We start from the raw sequence: 21,488 nt of genomic DNA, 5'->3' as shown, positions 1-21,488 counted from the left end.
ATCATTTATGTGATAATTTATATCACTAGCTAACATATAATTTTTGCATATGAAGTATATAACTAATAAACCAATATAAAAAAATATATATCATCAATATACAATTTTTGTATCATATATAAATTATATTACTAACATAATATAATGTACATATAGATACTTACAATTGTGTGTTAATTTTAGAGTGCAACAACAAACCGAAAATCCGAAAATCCAAACCAATCTAAATCGATCCAATGATTTAGTTTGGTTTTTTTAAAAAAAAAAAAAAAAAAAAAATTGGACATCTTAGTTTGTATTTGGAGAAAACCAAAAAGTATTTGTTCGGATCGGTTCTTTATTAGAAAAATCAATCAAAATCGAACCAAAACAATGATTTATATATTCTTCATTAGGCATCTTTTAGTATTTTAATTATTATGGTGTAGGTATATTTGTTGTTTAGAAAAAGACCAATTATTATAGCGCGCGTATGTTTTTTATTTAAAAAAGTGCCAATAAAAAAATGTCAAATTTCAATTTATAAAAAAAAGAAATAGACCAAATTTTAATTTCAAATCAGCAAAAAAAAAAAAAAAAAAGATCAATTCAAATACAAAGTAGAAATAAAAATAAAAATTTGGAAGAAAAAATGTCAAAAATCGAGAACCAAATCAATAACAAACCGATCTAAGTAAATCCAATCCATTGGTTATATTCTTTGTTGGATATTGGTTTTGATCCATTCTTTGTAAAACCAATTGGTTTGGTTTGGTTCTTGGTTGATTCTAAAACCAACAAAACTGAATCAACTGTCACCAAATTTTTTATCCTTAAACATATCAAGTTGTATAGATCTCCACCGTAAATTTTCAATTTCATCAAATTTAACCCTAAACTTAGATAAGTCTAGCAATTTTTACTTCCTATTAATTTTTATTAATTTTCCAATTAAAAGAAATATACAAATCTCCATAAACACGTTATCTCAAACAAAATCAAACTTACACAAAATTAAGTTTCATTAATACATGACTTGGTCATTAAATAATTTTGCCAAAACTCACACATTTCAACGAAATGTAGTTATTAATGTCATTTCTCTATCAGATCCTATTAAATTTGTACCTTACTTGCATTTCATGATTTATTAAACACATCTAAAAATACATGGAATTCAAAATGATCTAATAAAAATTATTAATACTTTTTTGAAATCTAAGATTAAAATTGCACCACTTATTTAGATTTGAAGTGAATCTTGATGAAATTTAAAATCTATGATAAAAATTATACCCTAAATTTTTGGATTATATAAGTTAGAATTTTAAACTAATTACTATGTCAATTAAAATGTTAATTTTTTTTAAATGAATGAATTTAGAATCCAGAATTCCATTCTAATAATATTAATGCATAATTTTCATGTGTGTGTAAAACTACTTTAAATGCATAACTAAATTGATTCGTTTAAAAACTTCATTATTGGATTTATTTAATTTTTTTTATTCTAAATTTAATATGAAATTACTAATTTTAACAAAAGGAAGAGAAAGGGAAAATTATCCAATGGGTGGAATGAACATTCCAATTTTCACTTCCCGACAGTTGAAACAAAACGGCAGAAATTAGACATTTGAATAATTTTCAGAAAAAGAAAAAAAAAATGTCACTTTCTTTATTACTTTTTCTCTTTATAAATACCCAAAAAAAAATCAATTGAGAAACATCAAAACAGAGTGTTAGAAAGAATCAATTGTGGTTATGGCAGAAGAATTGATCCCCGGTTTACCCGAAGAAATCGCCCTTGAGTGCTTAACTCGCTCCCATTTCACAACTCACCGAGTTGCCGCCCGAGTTTCCCGTCGGTGGCGCCACCTATTTCTCAGCCGCGATTTCTATAATCTCAGAAAACTTTCCGGGCGAACCCACAAGGCGGTGTTCGCCGTCCAGTCACTTCCGGCGCCGGTTAGCGACGGAGCCAAATCCGCTGTTCCTGTCGCGTTTGGTGTGTCCGCCTTCGATCCGGCTACTGGAAATTGGACTCGGATCAAACCCATCGAAAAGTACCCAAACGGGCTGCCGCTGTTCTGCCGGCTGATCGGCGTCGATGGGAAATTAGTGGTGATCGGCGGGTGGGATCCGGCGAGTTTCCGGCCGGTGGAGGATGTGTTCGTATACGAATTCGCGGCGGAGAAGTGGAGGCAAGGGAAAGGGATGCCGGAGAAGAGGTCGTTTTTCGGCGCGGCAGAGTATGGAGGCGAAATTTTCGTCGCCGGCGGGCACGACGAGGGGAAGAACGCGGCGGCGACCGCGTGGGCTTATAACGTTAGAAATGACGAATGGAGGGAGCTGCCGGCGATGAGTGGCGGAAGAGACGAATGCGAGGCGGTGGCGATTGGGTCGGAGATATGGGTGGTGAGCGGATATGGGACTGAAATTCAGGGGAATTTCGAAACAACGGCGGAGGTTTTCGACACAAAGACGGGGGAGTGGCGGCGCGTGGACAGCGCGTGGTGTGGGGAGAGAAGTCCAAGAGGTGTGGTAGGAGTGGGGAGAGAAGGGGAATTATTCAGCTGGGCAGAGGTGATGGCGGCGACAACGACGGCAGTGACGGCGGAGGGAATTGTCGGAGTGAATATGATGGATAAGGCAATGGTGTTCGTGGGGAGGTACGGAATTTTTACGGCGGAAGGGCAAAATGGTAAATTTGAGAAAATAGAAGTGCCTGAGGAATTTTCTGGGTTTGTCCAATCCGCTTGTTACACCGAGATTTAAACTCTCTGTAAATATCTATCATTCTTTCTTCTTTCTTTTTTCTTTTTTTTTTTTTTTTGGGTATATTTCGTAATAGCAAATTGTTATTGCTATTTTCTTAAATATTATTTTTAAGAAAATGACTTTTCGAGGATTCGTACAGAGTTTTTTTTTCTTTTTTCTTTTTAAATGTTATTTAAAGCATTAGATTATTCAGCTTCGGTTTTTTTCTTTTTTCTATTTATCTAATTTTAGGCTTTAACTACAGTTTCACCATATCATTAAGAAAAATCATGAACACATATAGAGTAAGAAACAAATTGTCACTATAATAACAATTTTAACATTGTTTAAAATGTATAGAATATTTGTTTACTAATATAAATATTATTTAAAAACATTATATATCATTGATATCAGTATTTTATCCATATATTTTATTGATCATTATATCATTTTCATCGATATTGACATTTTAAACCTTGTCATTTAATTAATAAAAATCAGTGATGGTCATTCATTTTTGGCACAATCTAAATAAGATCGAATGTTATGATGTTAAAGTTCCAACATTAATCTATTCAAAATCTAGGTCAAAGTCGAACCTGAATGTTAAGATCACAAGTGTTTTTTTTTATATATATAAATAACTCTAAATTTTGGAGATATAAATTATTATTATTATTATTATTATTTCACATTTTATTTCACCATGGACGAGAGAAATTACGTGGAAAGATTTCAAGTCAAATAGCTCAAAGTTCATCCTCCCAACTAAAACATTCAATTATCGATAGAGACGGATTTAGATAATATAGTTTAGAGGTTAAATTTCGATGATATTATATCAATTAATAATTAACTTTACTTGACATATTATTTCAAACTTTAGGAACAATTAAAAATCAAATTCAAACTTCAATAACCAAATATGTTACCTGCTTTCAAAAAAAAAAAAAAAAAAAACCAAGCATGTTACATAAAGTATATGTTAGAACATAATATTACATACAAATAATAAAATATATAGTGCAGCACGTGACTTGTGTTGGATTTTTTGACAAAATATTAGAAGTACAGTTGTCCCACATAAAAAAGATTTAGGAAAGTCATGGGTTTGTCCTACATTAAAATGATTTAGGAAAATTATGGGTTTGTCCTACATTAAAAAGGTTTAGGAAAGTCATGGGCTCCAAGCACATAAAAGAAGTATATGCATTTGGTTTTTCGATCGTCCCAGTTAGAAACATTTTAAACTTGAGTGTGTTAATCTAGTTAAATTTCCTTCATGTATTCTCTAGTTTGAGAGTGGGAAAAGAGTGTGAGTAGTATAAAAATTTGAGAGAATGCTCTTGTAATTGGGATCGGGGGAGAGAATTGTACTGTGTGATTGTAATCATTTTTCGCATAGTGATTTTCTTTCTGGTGGATTGTGGTTTTTCTCCGAGTTTGGAGTTTTCCACGTAAATTCTTGTGTTTTCGATTTTATTGCTTTATTTTAATTTCTCTATTATTTTTCTGCTTATTCTTGCAGTAGAAGTGGGAGGTTTTTCTCAACAAGTGGTATCAAAGCTTTAGGTTTGGAGTTTCTTGAATTTTTTAATATGTTCTTTGGTTGCAACATTGTCTGAGCTTCCACATCAAAAAAGAATTCTTGAAATGGGTTGTGGTGTTTGTGAATAGTGTGGTTGTTCACTATTTGTTGTTTTGCTAGGAAAAAAAGCATATACGTCAAGCTTTATGAGTTCAGTAAAGTTTGATGTGAAGAAATTTGATGGAATGATCAACTTTGACTTATGGCAAATGCAAGCCAAGGATGTGTTGATACAAGCTAGGTTACACAAGACCTTGAAGGGAAGACCAGGAAGTGGTGTTTCTAAAGAGTGAAGCAGTGATGGTATAGTCCAGGAGAGTCTAGCAATGGTTCTAGTAAAGGTTCTAAGAAGTCCAGCATAAGCGATGAAGATTAGGAGGAAATGGGTCTGAGAGCTGTAAATGCATTCAGGCTAAATTTGGCTAAAAATGTTCTTTGCAAATGTGCATAGAATTTCGACAACCAAATAGCTTTGGGAGAAGTTTGAAGTAATGTATCATGTAAAGAGCATTTCAAATCGTTTTACCTGAAGGAGTAGTTACACACATTGTGAATGGTGGAAGGTACAAAAATCTCAGATCATTTGGGTATTCTCAATGGCATTGTTTTTGAGCTAGAGGTGATAGGAGTGAAAATAGAAGATGAAGATAAGGCATTCTAACTCATATGATCACTTCCTCCTTCTTATGAACACATGAAGCCAAACTTGATGTATGGGAAGGAAACTTTAGATTTTGCTGAGGTTACTAGTAAACTTTTATCTAATGAAGGAAGACTGAATAGTGAAGGGCATATTTTACAAGATGATTCAATACCATTAGCTAGCAAGTGAAAGAATAAGAAAGAATTCATGCAGAAAAGAGTTTGTTGGGAATGTGGACACATGAAAAAGGATTGTCCTAACAAAGCAAGTTCCTCAAAAAGTTCTTAGTGGGTTGCTAATGATATCTCCGTTAGCACAGAAGATGACAACCTCTTCCACTAAAGCATGACAATATTCATCCTTGTGATTTTTGGGGTTGATGCCCTAAAGTCTCGTGTTCTGTAGTTTGTAAACAGTTTGTTCAAACGCTTGTGTTGTTAATATATGATATTTACTTCATATCTTTTATTTTGCTCATTTACTTGTTTTATTTGCTTTACCACAAACCAATAAACATAAAATCCCTAGTTATCTGTATGTGACTCAAGCATATATGTGGTGACATACAAGTGGATCATGTCTTGAGTGATAACCAAAATAGTCTGTAGTATATGGATATAGGAGGGAAACCTTATCCTGGTAACGCTATGGATGCGACCCACTTTGTGGAATAGTCACAAGTGTTGTGACTTGTCATAAATGGTCTGATCCTGATCATTCGTGTTGGGGATATGCGAGCGGGGGCGTCCTATACAAAGAGTTTGTATAAGACCTGACCATGAAGTGTTAACATCTCGTTATATAATACCGTTCATGACAGAGACTTCACTTCACTAGAATGACCATAGGTAACATGACCTTAATCCTGAGTGAGTTGGGAACTCCTGCCATTGAGGGTGGTCCTTTGATTTGTATGGGTGCGAGTGGCCAGGTCGCCGATTCAAACCTACCATTTTGGGGATTCGTCTAATTTGGGAGCTGAGAACTCAGCTACACAAGATGAAATTCACTCCTTCCCCAAGGCAGGGGTAAGTAGATAGATGGCTCCCTTAAGGGCTGATTTCGGGACTTGAACGATGTGGCGCCACACACCTTCTCTTGGCCCGAGAGGTGTTCACACATAGTTGGACTATGTTATATTGTTCATTAGAGAAATTAGTGGTACTTAAGAAGTGAGATGTAACTACAGGGGCATAACGGTAATTTGGTCCAGTTGTACTTACAAGCATCTGTGAAGGTCATTATGCTCATGATTGGTTATATCCGATGGACACAGAAGTATATCTTGGTAAGAAGAGTTCAGCTGTTGGTCTTTAGTGGAATGTCTGACCGTTAACAGATGGTAGATCTCGTGGCTAAAGAGTTTAGTCAGTTATTCACGTACCGTTGGAGCTTCGAGCCACAAGTCCATTAGATCCTCTGGGTAGCTTGGATAAAGTCGAGAACCAGTATTTGGGTTAATTTGAAATGTTCAAATTGACAAGAGGAAGTTCGATTATATATGATATAATTGGACTGGTTAATTATATATGATATAATTGGCAAATGTATGAGATACATTATTTTGGAGGAAATTAAATATATGAATATGATTTATATTAAGTAGAAGAGAAAATACTATAATAGATATGTGATATCAAACTATAGGTTAAAAATATAATATGATTATATTAATTAATTAATTAATTGATTAATTATATGATAATTAATCCTAATTTCACGTTCGGACGTGGGTTAGTGGGCAACGTCGGTTATGGTAACCGATGAGTTAAAATGAAAAATGTTTTCATTTTTTAATCGTTCAATCAATCGTCCGTCATTCACCCAAAAGATTTCGGAGTGCGCATTGGTGAAAGTAAATGATTGCTCGAGAACCTATACGATAGTCGCTCTTCGTCTAGATGATCGTATATCTCACGCTAAACGATCGCACGCTATTTCCTACACGATCGAATAGCTTCTCTAGACGATCGTATAGTGTGCCGGTTTCACTAAACGATCGTGTACCTTTTCCTAAACGATCGTTCAGTAAATCCTACACGATCGTGTAGCTCCTCCTAAACGATAAGCATTTCTGCTATGCGATAGCATTTTCTTCCCTCCCACTTGCTTATCGCCTACACGATTCATGTTCCTCCTTCCTCTACCAAATTCACCAAAGCCCACCCTTTGGGTTTTCACTCCGAGAATACCCGAGGCTCATTAGTGGTGGTATCATCCCCGTTGCGGTTGTGAGTTCACGTTGATCGTGCTGTTGTAGTCAACGTTCCCACTGGGCGTTGGTAGATCGTGGAGGGTTTCCGCTGTGTTGGATTTCCGGAGTGTGAAGATTTTCTTCAACTGGTATGGAACTCTGTCCCTTTGTTAATTTTTTGTTCCTAGTATGCCGTTAATTAAGATTTGTTGGCACAACTGTATGTTGAATGTATATTGTATGTATTTCGATCATGGTGAGATCGGAGCGATCCGAATGCGCTCATGGAACTCAACGATATGAGATTCTTCAGTGATATGCCTATTTTACCATGATAGAGGATGTGATTTTAGCGGTTTCACAAGTTTGCACACGAGCATTGACTTGGTAGTTATGTAAGGTGTGTGGTGGAAGTTGTATCGATGGTTGAAGGACTTCCAGTTGAGCCAAGTAGGTAGAAGTTGCACAATAAATATGACTAAGGTTTAATGACATGTGATAGAAAAGGAAAATCTTAGGTGTATTCAAAGTGATCTATTTTTTTATAGTGAAGTAGGTTATAATTCTATGAGATGAAAATTATGATTGTCGGTGAAGACAATGAATGTTGTAAAACTTGTAGATTCTTCAAATATCTTGCCAAGTTGAAATTTGCCAAGTTCAAATATCTTGCCAAGTTGAAATTTGTTAGATTTTTTGGTAAAATATTAGAAGCGCAGTTGTCCTACATCAAAAAGATTTAAGAAAAGCCATGAGCTTGTCTTATATTAAAAATATTTAGGAAAGCCATGGGCTCCAGGCACTATTTATGCCTTTGATTTTTCAATCATCCCAATTAAAAACACTTTAACTTGAGTATGCTAACTCTAGTTAATTTCTTTTATGTATTTTCTAGTTTGAGAATGGGAAAAGAGCGTGAGTAATATAAAAGCTTAAAGATAATACTCCTGTAATTGGGATTGGAGAAGAGAATTGTTCTATGTGATTGTAACAATTTTTCACATAGTGGATTTCTTTCTGGTGGGTTGTAGTTTTTTTTCTAAGTTTGGAATTTTCCACGTAAATTCTCGTGTTTCTAATTTGATTGCTTTCTTTTAATTTTTCTGTTATTTTTCTGCTTATTTCTATGATAGAAGTGAGAGGTTTCTCCCAATACCTTATTGATTAGTCATCAATATATAATTTAACTAAGAATCCTTATCATTACAATCAACCTATATTGGATTCTGTTATTGACACAAAATTGAAGGGGTAGGAGATTAAAAGACACGATTTAATATTTACCTATATAACTCAAAAAGTTTAAAAATATTAATTGATATTTTGTTTCTAAAGAATAATTTAAGAAAGACTGAAAATTAACATTTTTAAATTACAAGAACTACCAAAAAAAAAAACAAGACTTAATCCTAAAATTGATTAAAAATCTAATTATGTGAATATTTCATTACTACCATTACTACGGCATGTTTTACAATTTTACATTTGTTATGAAAATTTCCATGAGAATGTTGGGAATGTTTATAAAAACCATGAAAATTGATCAAAATTATTGAATTGGTTAAAGAAACTATGATTATAGTTCAATTAGAATATAATTCACCATTTTAAATAGGGTGGTTATCAAATATAAAAAAATAATCAAAATATTTATAAAATATAACAAAATTTTAGAACTATCAATGATAGACGCCGGTAAACACTGATAGACTTCTATCAGCATGAATCAGTAATATTTAATAGAAGTCTATCAATATTTATTATTGATAGTTCTAAAATTTTGCTATATTTTATAAATATTTTCAACAGTTTTACCCTTTTGAATAATTTCTCTTTAAATAATCATATCTAATAATTGAAACAATAATATTTATAAGTAAATATATATTATCCTAAAAAGTGCCTAACTTCTATTTTTGGACGATATGTCCAAATACATTATGAAAGTGCCTAACTTCTATTTTTGGACGATATGTCCAAATACTAATTTCATAATTCCAAATATGTCCCCTAATTCAATTACTTATTATTATTTTTTTAAAATATACATATATATTAGTCATCTCCACCACCCCCACACACGTTAACTACATTATTATTTCATTAATTCATTTTGTATTAATTAGTTTTCATTTAATATATTTTTATTTCCACTCACCACTTTTCCCTAAAATATCTCTCAACCTCTCTTTCTCCATTTTCATTTATTCGGTGGTTACATCTTTATAATTCTCCACCATTTTCAATTCATCTTCATTCTCTATACTTATGCATTTATGATTATTTATTTGTTAGTTTTATTATTCCTCTAAGACAACTAGCCATCCACTTATCTTCTAATCGTTTTAATATCGGATAAGACTCTTTATTTCATTTTTTAAAATTTTCATTTAATTTGTTTTCTATATAAATAAACAAATTATTTTGTTCTTGAGAGTTTTTCTAATACTATGGAAGTATCATATTTTCTTTATTCACACAATAAATTTATCGTCATAAATATTTGTAGATCTATCCCACGCTAATGTTAGTAGATTCCCTCCTATTTTAAAAAACGTGTAGATATGACATACATTAAGTGAAGGTATTAGATAGTATAAAAAATTGTCTATAATACCATAGTATAGGCAATTTTCCCTTAATAAGTTCATTGCTAAATAAATCTTTTTCTTTTGTGTCAAATTGATTGATTCAAGGTATCTTTTTTTTCTTTTTCGTTTATTTCAACATTTAAATACTCTCCTTACTTTGTAAATTTTCTTTTTTACCTTTCTTTTTAGACCACAATTAGAATTATAATAGTTTGTTTTAAATACCATTTTAAATTTATATTGTTATATATTATTGTGAAAGTGTGGCCGTAATGAAAATTTGCTAATACGGCCTATGGGATCGGGAACTCTTTCAAAATAAATGGAGTTTTAAAGCCATTGTTATTTTTCAAAAGAAAAAATTTGTTGGAAAGTATAAACAAACGAGAACTTTTAGATGTGATGACACTCCTTGTTACGAATGAAGAAATAATTTTACATTTGTATTTTTTTCTAATATTAAGCCCAAAATTATAATTATCACTAATTTTTAATTTTTATTTTAAATTATTCTTAAAGGTTATTTGGATCACATATATCGTTTCATGAGTATACATATTAAATATCTGAAATTTAAATGTTTGGATTTTAAATATTTGGAATAACTAATTTATGTGTTTGGAAGCTAAATGAATGTGTTTGCTTTGTTTTATCAATTTTGTATATAGAAACCAAAACTAAATATTATTTAATCAAATGTTAGAGAACAAGTAATGCATACATAATTAAACTTAGTATTATTTAATACATTTTTATATTAATTAATTATTTAATCACTTAAAATATTAATAAATGAATATTTTAATTAAATATTAATTGAACTATTTTATTTAATTGATAAAAATAATCAAATAAATATAAATTAATTGATATATTAATAATTAATTAAAAAAAAACTTATATTAAATAGTTAAGATGTGTAAACATATTAGTTGAAATTTATGAAGTCTAAATAATATATTTATATTTAATAATTAATTAAAATTAGTAGTAATGACTAATTATTAATTTATTAATTAATCATGCTTTTTTCATCTCCAGGAGGTATAAAAATCTCACCATTATGGATAGTAATCATGTCAAATGGGTTATAAAGTTTATTGGATAATAATTTCATGAGTTTTAAAAAATAAAACTAAACAAATAAAGATATTAAATGTCTATTTAAAATCTCATAGAAATACCTATGAAACACAATAGGTGTAAATTTGCATGCATAATGTAGAAAGAATGGATTCAATGGGTGTAAATTTACATGCATTTGGTAGGTATTATTGAATATAAATCATACTAATTAATGTCCGAATTTGTTTATGTTAAAATTTTTATATAATCACCAAATACTTGGAAGACTCTACTTCATTAGTTCCTTGGGAAGGGGTTTTCTCAACCGTGTTTCTTATATAAAAAAATCTTTAGTTTGTAATATCATATAATATATAATATATAATATATATAATATATAAATTAATACGATTTTTATTATCTTTATCATTTTTAATAGAAAAATTTTCACAGATAAAAAAATATTATAAAAATAGTAAAAGAAAATATTAGTAGACACTACTAGACTTCTATCCGTTTATCACATAATATCAATGATAGATTTCTATTAATTATTAATTTTTATCAATATGATAGAATTATATCCACCTCTACCAATTATTAATTTTTATCAATATGATAGAATTATATCCACCTCTACCAACCTCTATCAAATGAGATTAACTTCTATTTTATATAAATAATTTTCCTTATTTTTCTATTTTTGAAAATTTCCTTTTCAATATAGTTTTGCATGTTAGAATTTTAAATCCAAAATCTAAATTCACTAAAACACAAAAGAGTTATTTTCTAAATCTACTTTGTTTGGATCATAAAATACGAAAAGAGATTCCAAAACATCTGGATCCCAAAATCCAAAAATACACAAGTCTGCTAAATTCAATAAATCTGAAAACTCAACTACCGAACAGGCCCTTAACCAATTTTTCATATGCTAATATTTCGTTGATCTGCCCAAACAACCCATCAAAATCAAACATTTTGAGGAAAAAAATGCATTTCAAATATTTTTGAAAAAATAAAGTTGTAATGTAATCCTTACCCATCCAATACGCGTTAATGTCATCTAGTTGCTAAAAATGTTGCCAACAAAGATTTTGAACAAAAAAAAAAATAATAAAAGTTGTGCACTGAAAATTACTGTGAAACCTTCAGCCAACTTGATTGGATTTATAATTAACCATTTTTGGTATATTATATCTAATATAGTTTTAGTAGTAACCTCACTCGAGATTCAAATAACATTTAAGGACCAGTCAAGGAGTAACACGACATTTGGATAGAAATGTTTGGAGTATCTTTTAGATGAAGTCTAAAAATCCAAAGTTTCTAACTACATGGAGAGAACAACCACAAAGTTCATAAATTTGTTCAATAAGAGCATAAAATCAGTTGGCTCTAAGCCAAGTATTTTCTAACTCATATACAAGCCTCCGAAATCCAAATTCCAAATATCTCTAACATCGTAGTTTCTGCGTCTTCAGAAAACTCGGCTGGCTTCTTAAAACTTCAAGTATTTTTACTCACCTAGAATAACTTCGGCTATAGCTACGACTCCTGCTTCAGCTATAACTGCGGCCCCTTGAATTATATGGTGACCTCGAGTAGGATTGCTCCCTGTACCTCCGGCCCCTTGGCGAGATTGACCTACATCACACAAATGAGAGATTAGAACAAACCACCCCTCCGCCCTCTCTCTCTAATTCATCAAAACAATCATCATAAATGGGAAAAAAATGCAAATTATAACCACCCACCTTGAGTATTGTCTGGACCGAGCAGGGGAATAATACTCTGGACTACGTGAATATTTTCGATCGTAGTGCGGGGATTGTGAATATCGCAATGGGGAGTGCCTGTGGCTGTAACTGTAGGACCGACCCCTGATAACAATTTTATGTAAGAACAATACTAATGTGTTGATATTTACAATTAATAAAGGATCTCTCAAAAGATGCACCATAGATTGATAAAAAAGAAAACTGTAAGGGAGCAGCAATTTCAACAGCCTGAAACTTTCACATAACAAAGCAGGAAACAGAAAAGAACAGGCCAAGGATAGAGTACCGCAGCAGAGGCAATTTTGAATCAAACATACAACTTCCTTTCCCCTAATTGGATACAAGATGATGGCTGATGGGTGTCGAATGACCACATTCAGTTTACTCAAGTGTTTGGATTCTCTGTTAATGAAATCAAACCTCCGTCTGGATTTTTCCTCCAAGAAATGGAAACTTAAGATTCCTACCTTTTATTTGGTCTTGTATTTCATGGTAAGTAATGCAATCGTATACAAAAGAAAATCCAGACACAACCTTAATCACCCATTTGTTGTTAGTGGAGCAGTAATATCTCTTCCATGTGTTAACTATATAGAATGCGGGCAAAAGATTTTGTTATCCTTCCAATATGCACTAGTTCACCCCTAGTAGCATCCACGATTTGCCATTAACGATGAATTTCTCTTTGGTCAAAAATTCAAAGGCAAGAAAGCTCTCTGGACCAATGCTGGTTTGTATCTCAGTCTCTAAAGAAACTTTAGAGTATAGGAGAAGTTTGAGGATGCTTCTAGCAGTGTTCTTGAGGCAACCCCAGGTGCTCGCCTAAGGCGAGAGGCGAGGCAATCTGGATTCAGTGCGCCCTCTTGGCACTCGCCCAGTGGCACCTTTGGGTGCCTTTTGCTGCCTTCACCATATAAAGGTGAGCGCCTTGCGAATATAGCATTGTTATTTATTTTTAAAAAAAAAATACTCAACACCCACGAAGCTTAATCGGCAAAGCCCATGAAGAAAGCCTACATTAAACCTTTTGGTGGTTGCTTTAACTTAGACCAATTCATCTTCTTCTATCTGTTCTTCCTCAACATCTGGGTCAACCGATCTTCTCTTCTCCTTCATGACTTCTGCTTCTTCAATGCTTCTCTTCTACGAACTTCTTTGGGTTCTTCGTGTGGGTTTTTGGGTTCTTCTTGAGGTGGGTTTGATTTTGATTTCTAAGTTTCTAAATAATAAAATTATGTTATAGTATTATATATTGCAAGTCAGTGGGTGATTGTGAATTCTTGAGAAAGTTCTTAAAATATAATATTATATTATAGTATTATGTTATATATATTATTTTATACAGATACAGTGGGTGGGATGAGATATTTCTCCAGTTTAGTTTCTAATTTCAGCATTATAATATTATTTGAAACATTATATTCAAACTTTTTACATGTTAATTCTTCGGCAGTAGCATCTAGGTGATTTTTTAAGGTTAGTACTTTAGTTTTTATTTTTTATATTATCTAGGTTATTTTTTATTTAGTTTCTAAGTTAGTTTTTGTTCCTCCTTCATTCTTGAGGACATCATCATTATCGGATGTTATTGACATTTAGATGTTTTTACTATTTAGTATTAATCTTTAAGGATTTAACAGTTTGTGTGACTATATTTATATAAATTTATATCATCTGTAAATATATTATTTATTTATTGTGCCTCGCTTCACTCAGACAATGCCTTTATGTCGCCTCTCGATTGAAGGCTTCTAAGAGAATTTCTAAAAGTCAAGAGTCATATTTTCATCACTACTAAGAGAATTTCTATCAAGAGTCTAGCTTCGCAATAAAAATTGGTTAAAAGAACAGATTCAAGAAAGCAACCTCGATGAGTCTCGTGCTCTCATCTCTTCAGGTCTCTTCCTGTTCTCCTCAGCAAACACGACAGTTATTTCACGACCCAGGAGAACTTGGCCATCCAATTCATACTTGGCATCAGCAGCATCAGCAGCATCAACGAATTGAACAAATCCAAAACCACGTGGTTCTCTGCACTCACAATCGTGATACCGTTCATAATACAATTTTTAACAAAGGATGTCAACTGATTCAAAAAAATTCAGAAAATGTCACTTAAACCAGTGGCATCATTGATCATTAATCCATCCAGAGATAAATTGCGAGTGACAGAAACATCAACATAGAGCTCTAACAAGATAATATTAACATCACCATGCTAACCTTCTGAGTGGCAAAGAAAAAATTGAGATGAAATTCTTCAAGACTTGAACTTCTTCTCAATGTACTCTAACCCAACTTCCACCGAATCTTCATGTACACATTAAGTCATCAGAACTTACTTGAATGTCTTCAACACAATAAACAAATTACTTGCTTCTTGTCTTCCACAAGATACTCTTATTACTTCATTGGTTGTCTTCAACACTTCCAATAAAAACAACCAAACTCCATAAACAGATTGTATGTTATTGGAAACCAAATAATTGAAAACAGAGGACCAATTCCACACCATTAAGCAATCAATAGAAGTAACCATCAAAAGACATATTCATAAATATGTAACATAGATCAGATGCACACAAAATTTATGGACCAAAATGAGTTAACATCCAAGAAAAACATCCATAGATGTATACACACCAAATGCATACAAATCAAAAGAACAATCTTCAAAAGTAGCCTACCCAGAATAATAATCTCGTGGCAAGTAAATGTCCTTAAGAGGACCAAACCGCCCAAATAATCCACGTAGGTCCTCTGGCCTGCAAAACACGTACGAATGGAGAGGTTTATCAACTCAATACAGAACAAACACAAAGACGATCTCCTTTTTCCCTTTTTATTGTCAACAACATACAGCATTCCCTAGCATTTTCCTTAGCATGCATGTAATAAATGTGACGAGAAACAAACTGACAAATGATTGCACGTATAAAAGACCCGACAAATGAAATAGCTATGAATTATAAAACGCAGTCACAAACCTGCAGTCGTGCCTTAAGTTCCTAACCAAAAGACTCGTTGGCAGATCCCTTCTACGACTTCCATGACCCCTTGGACTAGGACTACGATATCTCCTGCCATAACTTCTTGGTGGTGATGGACTGTAACTGTAACTTCTACCTCTCATCTTCTATTTCCTATAACAAGAAGAGGAAAATTAAAACAAATCACGATTTTAACAACAAACAGATGTGCAGAACATTAAGATGCAGATAAACCTAAATTCGCTAACACTAAGACATCAATCAGCAAGCTACCACCATACGACAGATTCATACCATGACTCAAAAGAAATAATCAGAGAGAGATATTTTTCTTTTTCCATCAATTGAACAAGGACAAACGTTCCATACCATCATCGGTAACAGACAATTATTTATTTAGAACGCAAACACGTATCAACTATATATATATATATATACACACACACACACAAACAACCAAAAACATCCTAAGAAATTTTATCAAAAGCAATACTAACTTTTCCTACGATCAACAGCGCCAATGCTTCTGCGGAAAAAAAGAGATCGATTTCTAATAAATCAAAATATTTCCATGCACAGCGAAACAAACGCTATGACTAAATATTCTCCCACAGAAATTCTTCTCAAAACAAACGAATGTCAAAAAAAGATCAATTATCATAGTACGATAATGAAAAATAGAAAAAATCGGCCATAATTGCAGCTTCTTTCACATCTCGAACGTGATCAAATCGATATCAAACACAATTCGGCATCAAAAAGAGAGAAAATAAGAAAAAAAATCGCATACTTAAATTACAACATCAGCAATTCTTGAATCAAAACTCGATCAAATCCAACTTCCCGTAGAGATAATATTGCGGGATAGAAAAAGAATAGAAGAAGAAGAAAACCTGAGAATCGGAGAACTGAGACAGCAAACGGAGCGTTTTCGTTCAATCAGGAAGAGCAAAATTCTCCGGTGTTCCTTCTTTTGCCTTCTATACCTCGAGGCTCGAAAGCCCATTTTATGTTCGAGAAACTTCCCTCGGCTTTGATTCTGTACTTCGCGGGTCTATTGTTTCTTGTGGGGACTGTTTTACGATCACATGTTAGATGGAGATCGACGGTTATGCTTTATCGACAATAACGGAATAAAATAAACGTGAAGTTTTATTTTAGTAAAAATAGTATATAGTTGCAACTTTGCTATTTTTAAATTTCTAATATTCTTACAGTTTATTAACCAAAAAAAATACAAAAAATACAAAAAAAAAATAATAATAATAAAAGGAGGAGTAAAGTAAACATACCTACACATCCTTTTGAGTCTAGTTTACCTTAGGTTATGTTTAGTCTAACTTTTGAGTTTAATTTCAATTTAATCCTTTAATATTATAATGTTATCATTGAATTCTATTGAAGATTTGGTTTGTTGGCTTTATAATTTTGTCTAAGGCAATGTGCAGATGTCTCAAATAAAGCCTTAACATCTAGTTGTAACATTAGAATATGTTTCTGCAAAATATTTTCTTTATTTGAAAATATTTGGCTGTGATATTTAGTTCGATATGTTCCTTTTTGAAGCACGACTTTTTATTCCAAATGAGGACTTGTTTTCTTTATTGGATTCTATTTTTTAAAAAGAGTTTTGTAGACCGTTGCATTTGTTTAATTGAGCAAAACGATTTTTGTACTTCGATGAAACTATTCTACATCGTGTTCTTGCTCGTTTGCTCACTATTTCGCTGTGTTAGTTCTTCATTTGTTGAGTGCAACACATCGAATATTTTCAAGGTCTTAGGGAGAGCCTAAGCCACAACTATTAGAGAAGGGATTCATTGACGTGAAGAAATATATTAAGCTTAGCTTTGGAGAAGGAATTCATCGTCTTAGGGAGATTCTAAGATTCATCAATAAAGGGAGTTCACTGACGTGAAGAAATATATCGTCTTGAGAGGAGTCTCACACACTGTCAGGTGTTGAAGTGTCAGACGCTAATATTAACATACTTAGGGAGAGCCTAAGTTCAGTTGAGAGGGAGTCTCACATCTAAGGGGAGCCTAGGTGACATGTGAGTTAAGCTCTACGTGAGTCACTGTAATAGTTGGTGTATACAGATAAGTACTACGTTACAAACTGCTTAACTCTTTAATTAGTGGACTATCTTTCTCGGGCACTCTATCCCTCAGACGTGGGTGTTTATCATCGAACTGGGTTACCAAATGTTGTGTGCCTTTACTTGTTTACCTGTTGTTGGTATTTTTGTTGTTACAATTGTTGACAATTCTTTCTGTTTAACATCCGCATATCGAGTGGCGAGTCATCCTATCATTTTTATGTTGATATCAGAAGGGGTCACTTTTATCTTAGGTGCTTCGATCATGAACAAAATCAAGGAAGGAGGCTTTACCACTTGTCCACTCATTCTTGATTGAACAAACTATTCGTACTAAGCTCGAATGGCTTCCTTTTTAAAGTTGATTGATAGCAAAACTTGGAAAGCTATTGTATTCGGATGGGCTCATCCTACCATCAAAACTGATGATGGAAAGGAAATCTTAAAGTTAGAGGCTCACTGGTCTGGAGATGAAGATGAAGGTTCTTTAGAATTCACGTGCCTTGAATGCCATATTCAATGGTGTTGATCGCAACATATTCAGATTAATTAATACTTGTGTTTCTGCTAAGGAGGCATGAGATATCTTGTCTGTTGCTCATAAGTGAACGTCTAAAGTAAAGATGTCTAGGCTGCAGTTGTTGACATCGAAGTTTGAGCATATTAAAATGCACAATAAAGAATCCATTGTTGAATTCAATGTACATTTTCTAGATATTGCAAATGAGTCGTTTGCTCTAGGAGAGAAGATTTTAAAAGAAAAACTTGTCCGAAAGTTGCTTAGATCTCTACCCAAGAGATTTGACATGAAAGTCACTGCCATTGAAGAAGCTCAAGACATAGCAAAGTTGAGAGTAAATGAATTATTTGGCTCCTTACTCACTTTTGAAATGTCTCTTAATGGGAAAATTGAAAAGAAGAATAAGAGAATTGTTCTCCAATCCGCTGTTAAAGAAAAGTTGATTGATGACGATAAAGTGTTAAAAATAAAAATAGGGAAGAGAATAACACAAGGTTACGTGGAAACCCTAGTACAGGGAGAAAAATCACGATATAAAGACTTTTTCTTATTCTTTTAAATCTGATACACTGAATACACAGAGATACACTGTATAAATAGACAGTAGAAAATCCTAAGGATCTACACAATTAAACGCCTCTAGGTTAATAACCCTATTTTCAACACTCCCCCTCAAGTTGGAGCATAAATATCAAGGAGGCCCAACTTGCTTACACAATAATCAAAGCTTTGTCTCAGTAACCCTTTTGTAAATACATCAGCAACTTGTTGATTTGAAGGAATATAAGAGATGCATATGTTTCCACTGTCCAACCTTTCCTTAATGAAGTATCTATCTATCTCTACATGTTTAGTTCTGTCGTATTGAACTGGGTTATTTGCAATACTGATGGTAGCTTTATTATCACAAAACAATTTCATCGGAAGCTTATTATCTTGCTAGAGATTTGATAATACTTTCTTCAACCAAATTTCTTCACAAATCCCTAGACTCATGGCCCGATACTCAGCCTTAGCACTACTTCTAGCAGCAACTTCTTGTTTCTTACTTCTCCAGGTGACTAGATTACCCCAGACAAACGTACAATACCCAAACTTTGATTTTCTATCAACAACAGGCCCTGCCCAGTCAGAATCAATGTAGGCTTCAATAGATCGTTTATTGGTTTTTCTGAACATTTGGCCTTTACCAGGAGTTCCTTTCAGATATCGAAGGATATGTTCAACTGCTGTCATATGATCCTCACAAGGAGCTTGCATAAACTAACTCACAATACTTACTGCATAAGAAATATTAGGTCTTGTGTGAGACAAGTATATCAACTTTCCGACTAACCGTTGATACCTTTCTTTATTAACAGGAACTCTATCATTCTTATCACTGAGCTTCACATTGTATTCTACTGGTGTGTCAACAAGTTTACACCCAGTCATACCTATTTCTTTTAGCAATTCCAGAGTATATTTTCGTTGAGAGACTGATATACCTTCTTTTGAGCGAGTCACTTCCATTCCCATAAAGTATCTTAGCTTCCCGAGATCTTTAATTTCAAACTCTCGAGCCATCTCTGAATTGAGCCTTATGATCTCTGCATTATCATCCTCAGATAAAACAATGACATCAACGTAGACAATAAGAACAATTATCTTCCCTGATGTCGATCTTTTTATAAAAAGAGTGTGATCAGAATGCCCCTTAACACTTTCATAAAAGTTGTGAACCTGTCAAACCAGGCCCTTAGAGACTGTTTTAATCCGTATAGTGACTTCCTCAATCTACACACCTTGTTTTTTAATTGACTTTCGAACCTAGGAAGGGGATTCATATAGACTTCCTCATCAAGTTCCCCATTCAAAAAAGCCTTTTTAACATCAAATTGGTGTAGAGGCCAATCTTTATTCACAGAGACTGATAATAGCACTCGGATAGTGTTAAGTTTAGCCATATGTGAAAAGGTTTTAGAATAATCTACTCCATAAGTTTAAGTAAAGCCTCTTGCAACGAGTCTAGCCTTGTATCGGTCAATTGTCCCATCTGACTTGTGTTTTATGTAAACACTCATTTACATCCAACTGTCTTATGTCCTTCAGGCAAAGCCACCGGTTCCCAAGTTCTATTCTTCTCGAGAGCTCTTATTTCTTCCATAACAGCAGACCGCCATTCTGGTTTTTTTATTGCAACACTTATGTCATTTGGAATAACCTTAGTGTCCAAACTAGTAGTGAATGCCTTGAACTCGGATGCCAGATTACTATACGTCATGTAACTATGTATAGGGTATTTAGTACATGAACGAGTGCTGTTCCTCAGAGCTATAGGAAGATTAAACGATGCATCACGTTCTTTCACCTCTTCAGGCTCCTCACCATGATCGACTATTTGTGTATCAGAAGCTTCAGTAGTATCCTCCATATCATCATTAGCAAGAATCATTTCATTCTCTGTAGTTTCCCCTTCTGTCACTCTTTCAGTATTACTGCTTCCTTCTCCCCTGTCTTACCTGTCTTCATCAGTCTCCATACATATATGAACATCATTAATTTCAGGAATATACGTACTTGGACCTGATGGCGGGTCTGACTCCTGCACTGGAGCCGGCAGTTCTGGTTCAACAGGTGACACTGCTTCCTTCTTGAGATTCTTCCTATAGTAAGTTTTCCAAGGAACTTGATTGGTAAAAAGAACCAGACCATCATGCTTAGAACTAGAGTTAGACAAGGTTTGAATAGACGCTGACTCTAAAGAAATAGCATAAGATGATCAGTTAGTCTCTTCATTTATGTTCTCCTCTTGAAGATGACTAATAGGGAAAAATGATTGATCTTTGAGAAAGGTGACATCCATGGAGACATAGTACTTACGAGACGACGGGTGATAGCACTTATATCTATGTTGATAGAGTGGATATCCAACAAAGACACACTTCTGAGCACGAGGAGTAAAGTTTGTGCGGTTTGGACCATGAGAGTGAATAAAAGCAACACAACCAAAAACCCGAAGAGGAACATCAGAGATCAATCGAGTAATTGGAAAGGACTCTTTAAACAATTCTAAAGGAGTATGAAGATTTAAAATACGAGAGAGCATCTAATTAATGAGGTGGGCAACAGTGAGAACTGCATCTCCCCAAAGGGATGATGGAAGAGTGGCAGATAACATAAGGGATCGGGCTACTTCAACCAGATGCTGATTTTTACGCTCAACTACTCCATTTTGTTGCGGAGTGTAAGTACACGACCTCTGGTGGACAATATCATTAGAAACAAGAAAATCCC

General features: G+C 33.4%; 2 protein-coding genes across 2 annotated transcripts; one reads left to right on the top strand and one right to left on the bottom strand.

The window, feature by feature from the left end:
* The first annotated feature begins 1,626 nt into the window (after positions 1-1,626).
* On the top strand, positions 1,627-2,890 carry LOC120090823 (F-box/kelch-repeat protein At2g44130-like). Its single transcript, XM_039048531.2, has one exon. It carries the CDS (start codon positions 1,744-1,746, stop codon positions 2,755-2,757), a length of 1,014 nt encoding a protein of 337 aa, XP_038904459.1. The 5' UTR covers positions 1,627-1,743; the 3' UTR covers positions 2,758-2,890.
* A 9,207-nt stretch (positions 2,891-12,097) lies between these two features.
* On the bottom strand, positions 12,098-16,620 carry LOC120091568 (serine/arginine-rich SC35-like splicing factor SCL30A). The gene is made up of 6 exons (XM_039049664.2): positions 16,488-16,620; positions 15,592-15,747; positions 15,292-15,369; positions 14,471-14,635; positions 12,581-12,706; positions 12,098-12,470 (listed from the first exon to the last, which is right to left on the bottom strand). The coding sequence occupies exons 2-6, from the start codon at positions 15,735-15,737 to the stop codon at positions 12,386-12,388; spliced, it is 600 nt and encodes a 199-aa protein (XP_038905592.1). The 5' UTR covers positions 15,738-15,747; positions 16,488-16,620; the 3' UTR covers positions 12,098-12,385.
* Between the last annotated feature and the right edge of the window lie 4,868 nt (positions 16,621-21,488).

This window comes from Benincasa hispida, chromosome 11 (genome assembly GCF_027475165.1).
Source record: "Benincasa hispida cultivar pf3 chromosome 11, pf3_genome.v1.1, whole genome shotgun sequence".
Taxonomy (NCBI): Eukaryota; Viridiplantae; Streptophyta; class Magnoliopsida; order Cucurbitales; family Cucurbitaceae; genus Benincasa; species Benincasa hispida.
Note: the sequence above shows the minus strand (reverse complement) of the source record. Positions and strands in the feature narration are given on the sequence as shown.

Excerpts from the sequence above, each read along its gene's own strand:
- LOC120090823 (XM_039048531.2), top strand. The coding sequence starts at position 1,744 with ATGGCAGAAGAATTGATCCCCGGTTTACCCGAAGAAATCGCCCTTGAG.
- LOC120091568 (XM_039049664.2), bottom strand. The coding sequence starts at position 15,737 with ATGAGAGGTAGAAGTTACAGTTACAGTCCATCACCACCAAGAAGTTAT. Across the intron at positions 15,370-15,591 it reads AACTTAAGGCACGACTGCAG|GCCAGAGGACCTACGTGGAT; the intron begins GTTTGTGACTGC and ends CGTGTTTTGCAG. Across the intron at positions 14,636-15,291 it reads CCACGAGATTATTATTCTGG|AGAACCACGTGGTTTTGGAT; the intron begins GTAGGCTACTTT and ends TTGTGAGTGCAG.